Source organism: Dermacentor albipictus, chromosome 1 (genome assembly GCF_038994185.2).
Source record: "Dermacentor albipictus isolate Rhodes 1998 colony chromosome 1, USDA_Dalb.pri_finalv2, whole genome shotgun sequence".
In the NCBI taxonomy this organism is placed as follows: domain Eukaryota; kingdom Metazoa; phylum Arthropoda; class Arachnida; order Ixodida; family Ixodidae; genus Dermacentor; species Dermacentor albipictus.
The window spans coordinates 134,502,837-134,521,034 of record NC_091821.1 but is presented as its reverse complement, the minus strand read 5'-3'; the positions used below and the strand labels follow the sequence as shown (position 1 = coordinate 134,521,034).

General features: G+C 45.5%; 1 protein-coding gene across 1 annotated transcript in view; it reads left to right on the top strand.

Moving 5' to 3' along the window:
* Glg1 (golgi glycoprotein 1) overlaps window positions 1-18,198 on the top strand; it is a 114,610-nt gene that overhangs the window by 47,058 nt on the left and 49,354 nt on the right. Inside the window, exons 9-11 of the mRNA XM_065424392.2 lie at window positions 1,237-1,338; window positions 4,949-5,111; window positions 17,008-17,145. Of these exons, the coding sequence (XP_065280464.1) occupies window positions 1,237-1,338; window positions 4,949-5,111; window positions 17,008-17,145 (403 nt within the window). The remainder of the gene's footprint in view (window positions 1-1,236; window positions 1,339-4,948; window positions 5,112-17,007; window positions 17,146-18,198) is intronic.

Sequence of the window (18,198 nt, the reverse complement as noted above, 5' to 3'; positions counted from 1 at the left end):
CGAATATTTATTGCAGTCGGCTACTTTAGGCGGAGGTTCATAATCAACCGCTACACAAGGTGCTTACAAAAATTCTGCTTTCACACTCTTTATAATGCCCTGGTCTAGGGGTTGCAGCAAGGACATGTTGTTTGGCGGCAGAAACTCGAAGCGAATGTGCATCAAGTGAACATTCACAATGTGAGCAGAGCAGTTGTCGACAACCAGTAGAATTCTTTGGTCATTCCTCCACATTTTGGTCGTCGAGTTTGATGAGCCACTCAGAAAAGAGTTCTCTGGTCATCCAGGCTTGTTTGTTCTCGCGGTAGTTGTATGGTAACGACATGTTTTTCATGCAGCGAGGCTTCGCGTACTTGCCAATGACGAGCAGTACGATACAAAAGAAGACACAAAGGGACACACACAGCGCTGTGTGTGTCCCTTTGTGTCTTCTTTTGTCCCGTCTTTGAATCGCGCTACCGTACTCCCCTTGATGATGCATTACCAACAAGCCCACATTGCAACCCTCGTGTGCATTATATAAAGGTTTATCTTATCTGTACTGCCAAATGAATCAGCGGCGTGTTTTGGTGTTTTTTCTGCAGGTTGTTTCATTTTACCTGCCACATAATTCAATCAATAGAGAGCTATAGCTCAGCGAGCCAGTGGGCCAGCGTAGATGCCAGTGCGCATGGGCGGTACAATATGCACAGTGGCGTCTACTCTGGCCCAGTGGGCCTGCTGGCCTGCTGGCTCGCTGAGCTACAACTCTCTAATTTTGTTGGTCCCGTCAGGATAGAATTAACGGAAGTCAGCTGTATATCATTTGTAGAAGTGAACTACATATATCAGGCACCAGTACATTTATTGGAATATTTCTATACATTGCGTCACATTTGTTTTGGCTGTTGCATCTGTTCATCATGCTTAGTTCTAAATTTAGGACTTGGTGACTGTATGTTGCTTCTCAGCTTACACATGAGTACTGCAAAAGTGTCGATTGCCACTTGTCTGTTGAAACTGCATCCATGTATGCTGTAATGGGAACGTTTATTCTTGCACTTGAAATTTATATCACGCATTATCCTGTTCACTATGCTCAGACTTTGTGGCTGTAAATTAGTCACTTATTTGCTCATAGTATGAGAAAAGAAACTTGAACTTAAACTGTAACAATTTTGTTCTTTTGCAAGCAATAGTGATGCATTCACAGATCTTAACATCAGGGCACCTATTGATAAGCCCTTGGGTTTTCAGGATGTTGTCATGCCTAATGGACCAAGTCAGCAACATTGCAATGAAGGACACCTGCCGAGAAGCCTTGCTGCAGATCCAGTACTTTGTTGCACGTGACTTCAAGTATGTTTTTGCTTTCTGTTCATTTCATATATGAAGGGGTGCCCCTCAAAAAATGAAATTATTTTTCAAAAACTATATATTTATTTTTTCTTAGAAAACAACCTTATCACCTTCAAAGTACTCACCATTATGCTTAACACATTTGTCTAATCTGCGATTCCATTCTTGGAAACATTTTTCAAACTTGTCTGTTTCGTTGGCTGATAGCTCCTCTCTCATTTTTTTATTCACCTCTTCTTCGCCGTGAAATTGCAGCCCTTTCACGTTCCTCTTGCTTTGAGGAAAAAAATTTAAAACATTGCAGTTTTGCCATAAGGGCGAAGCAACGAATGTGATAGCAACATGTTTGAATTTTACACGAAGACTCGTAGCTGTACTGGTAATATGAATTGAAGTGAACGTAAGCCAACTAAGTAAAACCAAGCTTTTGTGCTAGCTGCCCTCTGTTTGAATCCTGCCATCAGACAATTTTATTTATGCGTATTAAGGCCAATGTCTTTCTTAGTAAATTTATCACTACTTTTCTGTATTGGGTATGTTTCAAACCTCTTTCCTGAGCCGATCTTGGAGGTAGTGCTCATTTGTGCCAATGAAGTTACATAATTTTCAGGTTTGAGCGCTATTCTTTCACACTTTTACTATTTAAGTTGAAGATTTGAGATAAAGGGTATGCACTGTAGGTGTTTTGTTTCATGGTATTTGTTTGTGGGCTGACATTCTCAAAATTCTGAGTAATTCTGTCAAGAATGTAAGACCTGGTATGAGCAACTTTAGTCATAGAATGGTGTGGCAATATAACCCAGATATACCGCATATCATATAGCAAGGCATGGCATATAGCATACACATGCCTAAATATATACAGAACCTCACGGTGACTGCGATGCCGACGGCACAAATTTGGACGGAGTGTCCATATAATTTCTGTCGGAATAAAAATGTTGCACGGAACAAGGTCAGGTGAGTAAGGGCTGTGGGGCAAAGGAGTTGTGCTATTTTTTTTTCCAAAAACTGGTGCACTGAAATAGATGGCTTCATGAGTTGATGCATTTTCGTGGTGGTGAAACCAGTCCCCTGACAGCCAGAAATTGTTCCTTTTTTTTTGTCGCACACTGTTGCTCAGTCTTTTCAGTACAGTGCAGTCCACTTATAGCGATACCGCATATAACGATGAGTCGACTTGAGAGTATCAACTTATGCATTAGGGCTATGAGAAAAAAATCCTGTATATAACAATATGTTATTAACCGAATATTGGATGTAACGATCGAAATTCTGTTTGGGTAGCGTTTTCCATGCAGAATAATCAAGAAATTTTCATTGCCAAGTTCCTCTTAACCGAGACAGGGCAAAATGTATGCCTATGCGAGTTTGTATCTGCCGCCATTACTGTGCAGCGTGTCCCATTAGTGCGCCGATTGCGAAAGCCACGGAGAGCATCGCAAGTTGGCACAACATGCGACAAGATGGCACCAGCTGCTTTGCATTCGTACCCATCCGCGTTGCTGGTGAACGTTCAGAAAAAAAAAAAAAAAATGGAGGAGCAAATCGCACCTGCGCTCTCTTTCTACAATCTCCCTATCTTCCTCAGCGAGTGCGGAAATGCACCATGGAGACAGCAGTCATTGCGCCTACAAAGTGCAAAGATGTGTCGCTTGGGACAAAGCTTTAAATTTTACAAGACTCACGCAGTCGGCGATATCAACGATTCTGAAAACCGCGAGCGCCGCCACGATCATGAAGGCTAGAAGCAGTGACCATTAGAACGACGGAAAGCTGAGCTAGTTGGTAAGGATTCATTATGCAAAATAGAAGTGAGGCGTGCAGACAGGACACAAGAGTAGAGAAGTGGACAACACGAACGCCGACTATCAAAGTTGATAGTCGGCGTTCGTGTTGTCCACTTCTCTACTCTTGTGTCCTGTCTGCACGCCTCACTTGTATTTTGCATAATGAAGCAGTGACCATATGCCGATGAACAGCTTCGCCAACTGCTCTTTGCATGCTTTCTCCAAATATTTGTGCAGTGCTTGGCTTCAGCAATTTTGTTCATTTATTGCAAACTTTGGATCGCTTGTTGCAATGAATTGGCTGCTTGTTGCTTGCCACTTGTTGCAACATGCAAAAGTCAATTTCACCCTGCACCATTATGTTTACTTGGCAGCCACTTTCAAATGCAACATAAGATGCAGGAACATTACAGAATGGCGCTGTATCAAATGGGAGCATAATATATAGGAGTCAATGGGATTTAGGTCCCAACCACAAAGACACAACGTAGCAGCAGGGAAAACACAACTGCGAGGAACCTATCAACGGGGGTTCCACTGTATCACAGCAGCTGTTGAAAACGTTTGTGCGAAATTGCAGGCTGTGTTAAACAAAAACAGGAAATTTTCAAGGTTCTCACAGGTGAACATTAAAATTACCCAAAGAGCGTGATGCCCTCAAAAATGTGGAATATAAAAATGCTCCATTCACCTCTGTCGATGTTGAGCACTTATTTTGATCCTATACAAGCTTATTGTGAATGAAAAGAGGCACAACCTTGGTCTTCAAAACCTAGAGAAAGTAATAATCTGTTACTGCCATAGGTTTTAAAAAGATTTCTAAATGTACAATATTCAATGCTTCTTTTCTTATGGAACATTTGTTGACTTCAGTTCATTAGCCACAAATTTTAGCTTCTTTCATTAGCCCTTGAATGGCTTTCCTTGCATAATTTGTGTTTTTCATGCCTGCTCCACTTAATGCGATGTAAGGAGGAAAGTTTGGCCATTATGTAGGCACTACCTACTCATTATGTCATAACAGATGGATTAAGGCCAAACCACACGTACGTTTGCTGACGCGCGCAAGCTCGCGACTTCACGCTTTGCGCCTGCCATGCCTTGCAAGGAATGGCAGTTAGCATCTACAAGAGATGCGCAACAGCACACTCTCGCCCGGCTCACTCAGACTCCTTGGCACGCGCCACTTCGTACTTTGTTATTGACAGTGTTTCAAAATGCTTGAATATCTATAAACATAATCTTTATATCTTTAGAGCTGTTTGATGACCGGGTGTAATTATATAAACAAATTATATAGATCTGCCTTGCAGAGAATTATTTGTACCATGCCGTAGCTGTCTGGCCAGGTGCACTGATGCGAGGCAGCCCGAGCCTGCGATAACAGAAAGGAGCTGTTGTTAGGATCACAGTGCGTACGAGCCGTGCCACGTGCACGCGAGCTTGCGCACGTCCACAAGCGTACGTGTGGTCTTGGCCTTAAATATGTTGGCTGTAGTGCCCAAGTTGACAAAGAAGTGGCCTCTCGTGTGCCCATGAAAGCCCTGGGAATTGATGGCTTGCACAACAAGGTTGCTACCTCACAAGTCAATGTCACTTCAGGTTTCTTACCATGAAAATCGGCAATGAACATTCCATAAAGAAAGGTTGTGGTTTGTGAAGAACCCTATAGTGCCTATTTCAGTTCCTATGGTGCCTAAAGTGAGGCTTTAAGTGCCTGTTTTAGATGCCTAAAAGCCACATTTTTAGTGATTATAAATCCGGTCTCTAGTGATTAAAAATGCGGTCTCTAGTGATTAACTTACTATATTGTTGTGCAGATTGGACCCTGTTTTGTACAAGGAGTGCAGGGCAGATGCAGTGACATACTGCAAAGCCAAGAAGGAATGGCATGATGACCCCACACGCATGGACCCAGAAAGAGGCCCAATAGTGCTTCCTTGTTTGTACCGTTACGCATACCATCCAGATGACAGCGTTCGGGTAAGTGCACTTTCTTGTTTTTTTTGTTTTTTTCTCTTTATTTTGAAGAATTTGGCACAAGGCATATGAAGAACGTAAGGATAGTTGTTTGGAGCATACATGTGATGTACCGTATTTACTTGTATAATGAACGCACTTTTTTTCCCGAAAAACATGCACAAAGTTGGGGGTGCGTCATTATGCGGGGTAAAATTTTTAGCTTTCTCTCTCTCTTTTTTTTTTCGCGGCCACCTCTAAAAAAGTTGCAGTTTCGCCCAAAATGCAAACCATCAATTGCAATGGCAAATGTGTACACAGCTATACGAATTAAGGATAGTAGTTTTATCGGCCATATAAACTTGCAAGCACATCGCACTCAATTACAGTGGCCACTCTCTGCCAAAATGTTCACTTGAGGAAGCGCGGCAGCAGCAGCAAGCGAAGTGACCTGTGTGCTGTGTATCGCTTCAACGCAAATTGAGCGGCAGGAACGCAACACGCACACAGGTATGAGCCGCTGTCGCACCTAGACTCGGCCCCTAGCGCAGATTGCTTTCAAGATAGGGTGTGTCGTAGCCATGCAATGTGCAGTTACTGCCCGAGTAACCCCCCCCCCCCCCCGTCCCCTCCCCCTGGCGCCATGCGCGCGATGGAAGATGACGTGTTTCCTTCCCAATTTGCTCCCTTGCATGCGGGAAATTGAGCCGCGATTGTCGACACCCCTCGGCCGTGGTCGTGCAATATGCGGTTGCCACCAGAGTACAATGCCGGCGCCCCCTTTTGCGCAACAAAAGACAATGCATTTTCTCCCCGCTTTCCTCTCTTGCCCGCGCGAGAATGAGCAGTGATCATCGGCTTCCCTCACGCAATTTCACTCGCACTTACAGCATGCGGCGTGCTGTGACGATGGCACCAAAAGTGCACCTGTAGCGTTCATATAACTGCTATTGCAATAAAAGTAAGAGACGCACAATACGCTATGGTGTCCAAGACAATTGTACCTGCCGGGTGCCATATCCAATGCTGAATCGTATCGCGTGTCTCCTACTTCACGACAAGTTCAGGGTGCGATCATTAGGCGAGGAAAAAAGCAACAACACTTGATTGGAAAAGGGGGGGCTGCGTTCATTATGCGAGTAAATACGGCATGTCATTGTGCCACTTCACTTCTTTGTGATTGCAAAATCATCTGTCATCTGTGAAGCAGATGTCATATATCTGGCAAATAGCTTTAAGCTCCCATCCTTATCACAGGGAACTCATTTATATCAGAACCCCAGATTCAATTCAATTCAAAGTTGTTTATCACTTCCCATGCATTCTCCCCACTTTCATGACATTTCTTTTTTACAATTCCTAATGAGTGAACATTAAACGCTTTCGTTTTAATGTACCTTCATGTACTGCTTTCAAGTGAAAACCACACTATTGCATGGATTTTGTAACTTTGCAGACTGGTGGGCGCAAATCATTGGTGCTTTAAAACACTTTGTAACAGTTAAGTGCTACGCACCTGACTCTCTGTGTGAAAGCATTGTTTATGTTATTGCGACGAGGTTTATTGTCGTTCACAACGTTGTGGAACGCTAGGTACCATATTTACTCGCATAATGATCACACCCCTGAATTTTGTCGTCGAAATTTGATTTTTTTTTCTTTCCCATGTAATGATTGCATTCTGACTGTCTCAGTGATATGTCGTGTGCGAAGTCTAGCTAATGATGATTGCACTTACCATCTGTCGAATGCTACGCAAATGACTCTTGAAGACATACCAAGTAGTCTGCACGCACCCAATATTCTGAAGCAGATGCCCCATTTCATTCCTTTCATCACTTTCCGCAATACCATGAAAAAAAAAAGCTACAACCAAATTTGCCTCGGCTTTATTATTTGTAGGCTTCAAAATGGTTTTTGTCAACAACATAAAGGGTGCCATTCCATTCTTCTCGTCTGCGCTCGTGGGCATGCCACAAATCGCATGCGCTAACGATAGTGGCCACATTTGCACTGATACATTAGAAGTGTACCCTATTCATACGCCGACGCCTGTACCACAGCAAAGATATTCGCCCACTCTTAACAGAAATGTGCTGTGTTAGGATAGCAGTGAAGACAAATGCTGCAGTTTCCACAGCATGCCCACCATGTGTTTCTATGTCACTGGCAGCTAAATGCGCCCATCTCTGTTTCTGTCCTCTCAAAGTGGACATGATTATGTTATTGCCACAAACTTGCCAATATTAACGATATTATTCATTACTGATACGGAAGAAGCTGTTTCAATGCGCATAATGTACTCGTGAGATGAAAAATAATCGCGTTCAGCGCGTTTGGCTTGCCCCACTGGCCGCCATTTTTGTTTTGGTGTACCGCACTGACAGCGGCAGCCGCTTGCTTGTTGACTTGTTGTCATCCCACAGCAAATGCGGGATGAAAAAAGAAAATGTTTCTTTTCGTGGGAAATGTAACCTGTATAATGATCATACCCCCTGAATTGCATCAATTTTTTTAACAAAAAAGTGTGATCATTATGCGAGTAAATATGGTATATAAAGGCACTGCAAGGGCTGTCCGTCGCATGGGGCTCGCTCACGATCACAGCACGGTTCTTCATCTTCCTCTTCAGTCAGCACATACATAGGGGCACGTCTGCTTCATTACAATTCCCCGGGAGCAAAGCGTAGCCATCCTGGCCACTCAGGGTGCATAGAAGATGAGCGGGTCGTAATACGGTTTCAGGTGGTTGACATGTACTGTCTGTCGCCCACAACGACACAGGTCTGGAGATACTGTGAGCGGCTCGATGATGTAGTTGACCAGTGAAGTGGCCCGATGATATGGTATGGACCGTGATAACGCGCCAGGAGTTTGGAAGAAAGGCCAAGAATGTGGGCTGGTATCCAAAGCCACACTAGCCTACCAGGAGCAAAGTTGTGCGGTGGTTGATGAGTACAGTCATCTCTTGTCTTTTGACGTTCTTCAGTCTCACTAGTCAGGGCACGTGCCAGCTGACGGCAATCTTCAGCATATTTAGTGACTTTGGGAAGCGGAGTATACTCTGTAGCATCAGATTGGTACGGCAGTATGGTGTCCAATGGGCATGAAGGCTCACGGCCATACATAAGGAAAAAGGCGGAAATGCCGGTGGTCACTTGCATCGTGGTGTTGTATGCGAACGTAACAAAGGGGAGTATGGTGTCCCAGTTGGAGTGCTCGAATGAAATATACATCCGCAACATGTCACCAAATGTGCGATTGAACCGCTCGGTCAGACTGTTCGTTTGCGGATGGTACGTGGTCGATTTGCCGTGAATTATCCTGCACTCAGCGAGGAGGGCTTGGATGCCCTCCGACAGGAAGACACGGCTCCTATCACTCAGTAGTTCTCGGGGAGCACCGTGGTGAAGAACAAAATTGCGAAGGATGAAAAAACCAGCGTCACGGGTGGTCGCTGCTGGCAGAGCTGCAGTCTCAGCGTAGCGAGTAAGGTGATCTACGGCGACAATAATCCACCAATTTCCACACCCGCTGCATGGAAGCTGGCCATTGGGGGTCAATGCCGATGCGATCGAACGGACAAGACGGGCATGGTAGCGGCTGCAATGGTCCTGTGAAACGCTGGGTAGGTATCTTGCCTTGTTGGCATGTAGTACAAGGCTGAATGTACTTCTGCACGAAGTTGTACATGCCTCGCTAATAATAGTGTTGACGCAACCATGTGCAAGTTTTGAGGATGCCAGCATTAGTGCTTAGGGGATCAGCGTGAAAAGACGCGCAGATGTCAGAGCGCATATGATGAGGTATAGCAAGGAGCCATTTCCGACCGTCGGGCATGTAGTTGCGGCGATATAGAATGTTGTCTCGCACGGAAAAGTAGGTTGCTTGGCGACACAGTGCTGGTGTCGAAGGGACATCAGATGGAGCGGCAAGGTGGTCAAGTAACATTACAAGTGTTGGGTCCTTGCGCTGCTCTGTGAGCATGTCATTGATGGTCAACAGTGACAGGGTGGACGTGGAAGCTGACAAAGACGCCAAATCAGGCGTCAGTGGGGAGCGAGAGAGTGCATCAGCGTCGGAGTGCTTGCGACTGGGGCAATACATGACGCAGACATCGTATTCTTGCAAGTGAAGCGCCCAACATCCGAAGCATCCCGACGGGTCTTTCAAGGAAGAAAGCCAACAAAGGGCATGGTGATCAGTAACTATGGCGAAAGAATGGCCGTAAAGATATGGGCGAAACTTGCTTAGTGCCCAGGTGATCGCTAGGCACTCTTTTTCTGTGATGGAGTAATTTAATTCTGCTTTCTTTAGAGTACGGCTCGCATAAGTGACAACATATTCATCATAGCTAGCTTTCCGTTGTGCTAAGACCACGCCAAGGCCAACTCCGCTGGCGTCAGTGTGAACTTCCGTGTGAGCATCAGGGTCATAGTGGCAAAGAATCGATGGTGAGGTCAACAAGTGGCGCAACTGCTGAAATACTGCATCACATTCAGGTGACCATGCTGCTATGCCATTACTGGCAGAAAGAACTTGTCAAGGGCACCATGATGGATGCGAAATTTTGTACAAAGCGACGAAAATAGGAACATCAGCCGATGAAACTTCTGAGGGCTTTCATAGATGTGGGCGTTGGGAAGTCTGCAAAGGTGCAGAGCTGGTCTGGGTCCGGGAGGACGCTGTCTTTTTAGATAATGTGACCCAAGTGGCTAGCTTGCTTGCAGCAAAACGGCACTTTTTGAGGTTAAGCTGTAGGCTGGTAGATGCGAGACAGGTCAGAATGTCATGCAGGCGAATGAGGTGCGTCGGAAAATCGGTTGAGAAGACTACGATGTCGTTGAGGTAACATAAACAGTGTCTTCCATTTGTGGCCGCGAAGGATGGTGTCGATCATACGCTCAAAAGTAGTAGGCGTGTTGCACAACCCGAAGGGCATGATGTTAAACTCGTAGAGGCCACCGGGTGTAACGAATGCGGTTTTCGGACGGTCAGGTTCGGCCGTTGGAACTTGCCAGTACCCGGAGCGCAGATCCAAGGAACTGAAATATTCTGCGCTTTGGAAACAGTCGAGAGCGTCATCGATTCGAGGCAGTGAATAAACGTCTTTTCACGTTATCTTGTTTAGGCGTCTGTAGTCGACTGAAAAGCGAATGGAGCCATCTTTTTTTCTTACCAATATGACAGGTGAAGACCAAGAACTTTGAGAGGGATGGATTGCTCTACGTTCGAGCATGTCTGTCACTTGCTCCGCGAGAATTTGGCGCTCTTCGGCGGAGACACGATATGGGCACTGTTGCAAGGGGAAGTGGGAACCGGTGTCGATAGTGTGAGAAACACCGGTGGCACTGCCCAATAATGCATGATGACATTGGAAAGAAGAGAGAAACTTGTGAAGGAGAGCGAGAAGTTGGCGGCGATGAGATGGGGAAAGAGCAGGGTCGATGGCGTTGTCAAAACCCACTAAAGGTGATGAGTCTGAGATCGAAGCGATGGGGTCAATGTAGTCGACCGCCTGGAAGTATCCCACGGTCTTTCCACATAGTAGGCTGATCGGGTACTGGTAGCAGTTGGTGACCAGCATCACAGCTGACCCAGATGTTATAGTGAGCATGGCAAACGGAAGAACAATGCCCTTGCGCTGAGCAAACACAACAGACGGCGTGAACACTACAGTGGCGTCAGATACGGCACCAGACAACAGGACACCAGCCATCGACGACTCAGGGGGTATGGTTGTGTCAGCATCAACAGTGAGTTTGTCGGCAAAGTGATGAGAGCTGGTCAGCAGTGATTCACATAGTGGTAAAAGTGACACTTCTGCACGTGAACAGTCAATGACAGCATGATGGCATGACAGGAAATCCCAAACAAGGATGAGGGCGTGAGAGCACGATGGTAGCACGAAACACTCGATTATGTACAGAACATCGTTGATGACGACACAGGCCGTACATACAGCTGAAGGGTGAATTTGCTGCGCGCTGGCAGTGGTGAGCACCAGGCCAGAGGGAGATGTAGTCATTTTTGTAGTTTGCGACAAAGGTTCTCGTGAACGACGGAAACGGCTGCTCCGATATCGACTAGTGCCACCGCTGGTACTCCCTCTACAGAAATGGTAATAACATTTTGCGGTGAAGATTGAGGTCTTGAGAACGTCGATGTATTTGCAGTGCTTGCTTCAGGAACTGCAGCAGTCAGTTTCGCTCTTCAGTGAAAGCTCGACGACACAGAGGCAAAATCGAACACCGATAAGGGGAAGGGGAATGGCGAGTTTCTGACCGGCGATCAGTATCAAGACGTCGCGGTTAAAATGGAGACGTGGCGGTGTATTGTGGTGCGTACCTGGGCGTGTCATAGGTGGTACGCGTAGTTGGGGCGCGACGGCGACAGAAGCGTGCCACATGGCCAGCAATGACGCAGGCGAAGCAGATAGGCCAGTTGTCTTGAGTGCGCCGCGCCTCGGTGGGACGAAAAAACTGGTGACGGTCGGGCAACTGAAAATGAAGCCGGATGCATGGGCCATGAAAAGAAAGCTGTCGGTGCAGGTGGCCATGCAACTACGATTGCATAATTGAGCAGCAGGGTGAATGGCAAAGTTGGTATGGGACAGCGGCACACTCATAGGATAGGGTGGGGGGGTTGTAGGAGCTGCAGGAAGCACTTCAGATGTCCGAGTCCAGATGGCTTACTGCAACATTGGAGGCAAAGCTGCCATAGGTGCGTCGCTGTGAGGCAGCAGCGAGAGCTGTCTGGCCCCCTCTTCTCGAATAAAATCTTTGATATGCTGCGAGAGGGTTGAGTTGGTCATGTCGGTAGAAACCGTGATGCTCGAGATTGATTCGGCGGGCTGAATGTTCTGGCGGGCGATGGAACATTGGCGGCGCAGCTCGTCAAAGCTCTGGCAGAGGTTAATGAGGACGGATACGCTAGTTGAGCTTTTGGCCAGCACTATCTGGAATGCACTGTCCTCGATGCCCTTGAGGATATGCCTGATCTTGTCATCCTCTGACGTGCTGGGATTTACCCGCTTGCACAAATCCAGAACACCCTCGATAGAGCTGGGGAATGTCTCTCCAGGCTGCTGTGCACGCTGGCGTAGGCGCTGTTCAGCGCATGGCTTGTGCACAGCTGGGCGATTAAATACTTCGGCGATCGAAAGAGTCTTAAACGCAGACCAGCTTGTAAAGTCGGATTCGTGGTTGAAGAAACAAAGTTTGGCTACGTCGGCAAGGTAGAAAGGCACATGGGTCAGCTTAGAGTGGTCATCCCATTTGTTATGGGCACTTACACATTCGTACGATGACAGCCAGTCTTCCACGTCGTGTTTGGCGGTCTCACTGAAAATGTGTGGGTCACGTTGACAAGGGACGCCGGCTCAGATGGCAGTGGCAGCCGGTGGTACAGGCAACGAGGTGGCGGGATCAGGCATAGTGCAGGGCGATCTTGTTGGCAGGGTTCGAGTGTGGAGCTCCAGGACGAGGCGAAGGATCTCGGCAACCTCCACCAAATGCTACGAGGTTTATTGTCGTTCACAACGTTGTGGAGCGCTAGGTATATAAAGGCACTGCAAGGGCTGGCCGTCGCATGGGGCTCGCTGGCGATCACGACACGGTCCTTCATCTTCCTCTTCAGTCGGCTACACAGGGGTGCGTCTGCTTCATTACGTTATTTATAACAAAGTAATGCCCCGCATATTTGAAGTATTTCTTATTGTTTATGCATTTAAGGCTATGTATCTTTTGAACTTATAAGCATGATAGCCAGACTGAAACTGAAAAGTGCGCTCAGATTATTTATTGCTTCTGTAATTTCACAGCCAGTTAAAGGCTGCAGAGGATGTCATTTTACGTTTTGTTTTTAGGGATGTGTGCACATTTAGTAAATTACTAGCAAAAGTTCTGCATGCATGGCTTCCTGCATGGCTTTCATATTCGTCTAAGCAAGCTTAAATATGTTTCCATTCATTATTACTTTTCTGGCGCTCAAATGCTGCACCAGTCGTACTTTATGGTCTACATTTTAATGTAAAACATTTGTTATCAGCATTTGCTTGCTTCACAAAACAAAAAGAGTAAGCACTGTTGTGTGCACTCTTTGCCATTGCATAGAAAATAGCAATGCAAGACATAACAATCAACATAAGTACAATTAAACCTTGATAAAGCGAAGTAGGTAAAATCAGCAGTTTGCCTCGCTATATCGAAATTTCGTTGTATAGAAATTCGACCTTTTATGCGAATGAGTACATAAGCCGATGAATTTTTCTTACACAGAAAGGGGCTGCAGAATTTTCCAAATTATTGGGCAGTCGAAAAAAGCAAATTTAAATGAGAAAACAATTCATTTTGATAAATTTGGGAGTTGGCGATGAATGATATTGTTTTATGCCACGTCGACGATGTCTTCACGTAGGCGATACGAATTAAGCGAAGCCAGCCACGCTTTCGCGTGTATTTCACCCCCACGGCTGATAGCGTCGCCCGTGCTAGTATCAACAAAGTACTGTACTTCATAAAGGACTCGGACACTATCATCACAGCATTGAATAACGAGAATCTTGTGTGCAAGATGTTTGAATATTCAACACCACAAGTCACTGCATACCCAATCATCGTATAGTTTACTTCTGTTAATTCGGCTGTAACGGGCTGATAGAATTAGTAGAATTATATGTTGGGTCAAATTAAAAGAAAGAGGACCAGAAAACATTCAAATACACCGCTGCCTTACTTGTTTGCATTTACTTGGTTCTAACATGCCCCCAAAGCTAGCGCACAGTTTTTTTATGTTTAAGTAGTAAACAATGTGCGCTCAGATCTGACATGCACCCTGTTTTATTCAAGAGTGAAAAAGTTGCCTGTTTCTTGTCTCTGGCAATCTGAAGTCAGATGAGACCTGCAGAGTCCACGTTTACAGAGTGGAAATTTATTTATGCTTTATGTCCATCATTGTCAATCGTAGGCAGCTTTTTATTGCTATCATTGCGACACAACATGTCATACTTCTTTGCACACTGCTGTATTTGGTGCTCCACATTTTTACAACCACTCTGCAACCATCACAAATAAAATGGCGGCCCACGCATAGACAACAGCATCACCAGTTTATCCTGCGACACATGAAAGTCTCTGGCGCACAGGAAACACATGACACAATTCTATTGCTGCTAGAATAACACTTAAGATAGCTTATATTTTGAATTACCTTTTGCTATTATATTCTGAAAGTGGCATGTCATCATAGCCATCCTACACAAAAACTTGTTCTGCCACCATCTCGTGGTGACAGGGGTCGGCTCTCACAGTAATCAGTTGCCAATACGTACCACGAAAAAAGTTCTGGTTTTGTATCTGATTGTAATGTGCAGGCACAATTTTCAGACCAATTTTCTTGGGAAAAAGGAGGGGCCTAAAGCAGCCCTGAACCACTTTTTATCAAAGAGGAGAAATGCATTTGAATATGCTATTTCAGAAATACCTTGCTGCAAAAAGGTACTTCAATGCGTTCAACAGAAGCGGAGTTACAGTCTATGCTCGTTACAACAGACCCGTGTACAACAGACTTTCGGATATAACGGACCATATTTCAACCTTAGTTTGCTCAATCTGTTTTATTAATGTAACGAAGTTTGCTTTTAATGGACTGAGCTACAACAGACTATCGGCTACAGTGTACGAAAATAGCGGCAATTTTTCTCAAAATCGGGTGCATAAAATGGACTTTTGCCATGCCGACACAGGCTGACAACTTACTTGCAAGGGTAAGCAGATGATTGCGGCTCAATATCACGCGCGTGAGGGAGGAAGGCAAGGGCGCCGTCTTCTTTCGCACATGAGGCACAGGCAGGAGGCGAGGAAGAGGGATTTCTACTCTGGTGGCTACTGCTTATGGCGCGGCCACTGTATCTTGAAAGTGATCTGTGATGTGGACGAAGTGAGCGCTCGCTCGCGCAGGCGCTGTATCTTGAAAGCGATATGCGATGTTGACAAACTGCACGCCTGCGCGGGCCTCATCTTCAAAGTGACCTGCGATGTGGCCAAAGTGCATGCGCCGAGTGCTGGTAGCTTTGTCAATAAATATACATAATAACAGTAGGATGAAGCACACTAATCGAAACACCCTTCTTGATTGACGTCAGCTATTGGCCAATAGGAGCCGCATATGGGAATCCGCTTTATTGCGAAATAAAGTGTCAAAGAGAGTGAAGAGCAGGGTTTTATTGAAAATAGAGAGTTTGAGAGAAAGATGACTTCACACTTTGCTTGTGAGCTCCACGCGCCATTTACGACAGCAAAACTTGGCTGAGCAGCGTATGCTATCCGCCGACTGTCTTTTCACCAAACCCATGGGGTGGTTCAGGACCCCTTTAAAATCGAGTAAATATGGTAAATTTTCATTGTGAACTAGCATTTTTGCATAAACTGACTGCAGGCCAAAAACTAGCATTTTTTGGCAGGAAATAATGTGTCTTCAACACGTTCACTGTCTCCTAGGAGCCACCAAGACAGATGCTGCAGCCATTAGGGTCAAGATTGTGGTCACCATAGGGGTCAGACATGTGTATTCTGACCAGTCAAGCTTGATTCACTGTGGGCCAGTTTCAAGACTGAAATAATGAAAGTTTTGCTTATAAAAATGTATGTGTCCTGGCCGAGACCATCAGTTGGAGTCAAATTAACAGAAAAAATAAAATTGACCAAATTCGAAGTAATGTAAGTCTACTGTATCTGTCAAATCTTGTGTTTCGTTCTGCAGTTCGTTGTAAGGACGTTTTGACTGCCGCCAGGCAGTACAGTCATGAGGTGCAAGGAAGACATCGGCATGATTTTCCACTGAAGACTTGTGCCCATTTGCAACAAATGAGATCTTTAATGGCACTGTTAGTGTTTTCACTACTATTGAATTCATTTTCACTATGACATATTATAAATACCTACCTTGTTATGTTGCATGTGAATGTATACGTGCATTCAGAACATGTGTAGAAAGTGCAGTTGCTCTTACTGCACCCTTCAGACATTGCCAAAGAATTGACTGCAGCTTAGCTCAGCTAACCTTGGATATGCAAAGCGAAAGCTTGATTTAGCCTGGTTAAGACTTGGTTTCACTTGGTTAATGTTTGATTTAGCTGCAATTATTAAACTTAGGTATACAATCATCATTAAGTCAGGTATGACGGCTGTGCGTAGGTCAGTGGCTAGACATGACTGGGATTAGGATTGGGTAGACACGCAATGTTTGATGGTGCGACGCCTGTTGTGCCACAGGGAAAGCGCAAGTGCTAGACATACAAAGAGACACCGTGAACATGTGGAGCGTCAAAGCACAAATGGACAGGGCGCGAATGCGGTCGTTACATTGATCTCGACAGTGCGACACTTGTTGCATTCCGGACCCTCTCCGATGAAGCAGCTCGCTGGGCATTATCCGCGGGGTGGTCAGACGCCGCTTGGCGGCGACTCAAAGCCTTCTGCTTCCGCACAACACCCAGGGAAGTCGACTCAAGCTCGCACTGACTAGGTGAGCGCGGCGCTCCTTTTAGCCAGGCGTGTGGCTAGTCACGTGGTCAGTAAGTGACCAAGTTGCGCAGAGTGCATGCGCCTCCGGCGTGATGTACTGCCAAGGCTATGGCGCAGCCATGGTCAAATGAAGGTCAGATTGATGACAACGGCAAAACTTGGCTCGATGCGGTTCGTAAAGCTTTCGCTTTAAGAAAGGACACATACTTTTCCACCTACTCTACCTTTCCTTTTGTCTCTCTTATTTTCCATATTAATGTGCTTCCGTTTCAGCTATGCAAAGTATAATAGAGATGATTTTGAACATTAGAACATGGTTTTTTGCTGGAGACATTAGATTCATGCAAAGAAATGACTTCTCTGCTGCCCCCTCCCCCTTCCCTTTTTGTTTTCAGCTTTCAAAGCAATGCCTTTATGAAATTCGAAGAGTAATGCGACAACGAGCTGTCTCCATTGATCTACATCCCGAAATTGAGGAGCCGTGCATGCCTGACCTGGCTGGCATGTGCAGTGACCACCTGGGACGCGGCGAGGTAATTGCTGCTTACCGTTCGGAGCATTGGCACATAGCTGGTGCTATTTTGGTGACCTTGCTTCTTTATTTTTTAGCGTATAATGAGCCAGAGTGACTGAAACCAGAAAATATAGAAGTGCTTAGTGCTTATGACAATTTTTCTATGTATATTATAGATTACTTGAGGACAGGCCTGACATTCATTGTCAAGCCAGCCTATTAAAAAAGATGTAGCACAGTCACCAACCAATAATTTGGACTCTGCGGGAACTGCCAAAAAGTCCAAATAATTGGAAGTCCGAAGTGCTGTATTCACCAGAAAATAAGTTAGCTTATTGCACATGTGGTTAAAAGAAAAGCTTGTCAACACGTTGCTGCAAGCACATACACTTGCCTGCACCATGGGGCAGTATTCTCGAGTGATCACATTTGAGAGATTTTGTGTGACTTAATGCTGAACACATGGAACTATGCAGCCAACAGCATTCCTATAGGTGCGTTCAGTGTTGAGTCACATGAAAACACGCAAATATAATCATATCCATGAAAGTGATTGCTCCAGAATACTGTCCCTGGTTAGTCAGTATTTTGACCATTTTCATGTGGTTGCTACAGATAGATGAAAGTACAGTCAATGCATGTACCGAATCTCCATCTTCTGGTAACATAACAGAATTCAACCGCACTGTAATAACCGAATAATCACTGGTTTCTTCACAACAGTCATTGTCTACCACTTCCCTCACTTAACCGCTGCCCTCGTCGGCTCGGGTATCGGGGGTGGAGCTGGCGCCACTTGAAGGTGGTTGATGATGCCAAGCAATGTAAATTCATAATAGCAATCAATGAAGTCCCCCAGGACCGTCTCGCTATTTAAAACAAATAAACAAACACGGGACGGGCGGCACTTGCAACTCGCACAACAAACAGCAAATGCAGCCTTAGAGGCTTGACTTCGCTTGTTCTGTGGTTTGGGCAAGGCCGGTGACTACTGGATTGACTAGGCTGTGTTATAAGTATTGGACGGACATGCTGAACAGGCTATTAGTGTCACAGAAGCCAGGCTTTGTTT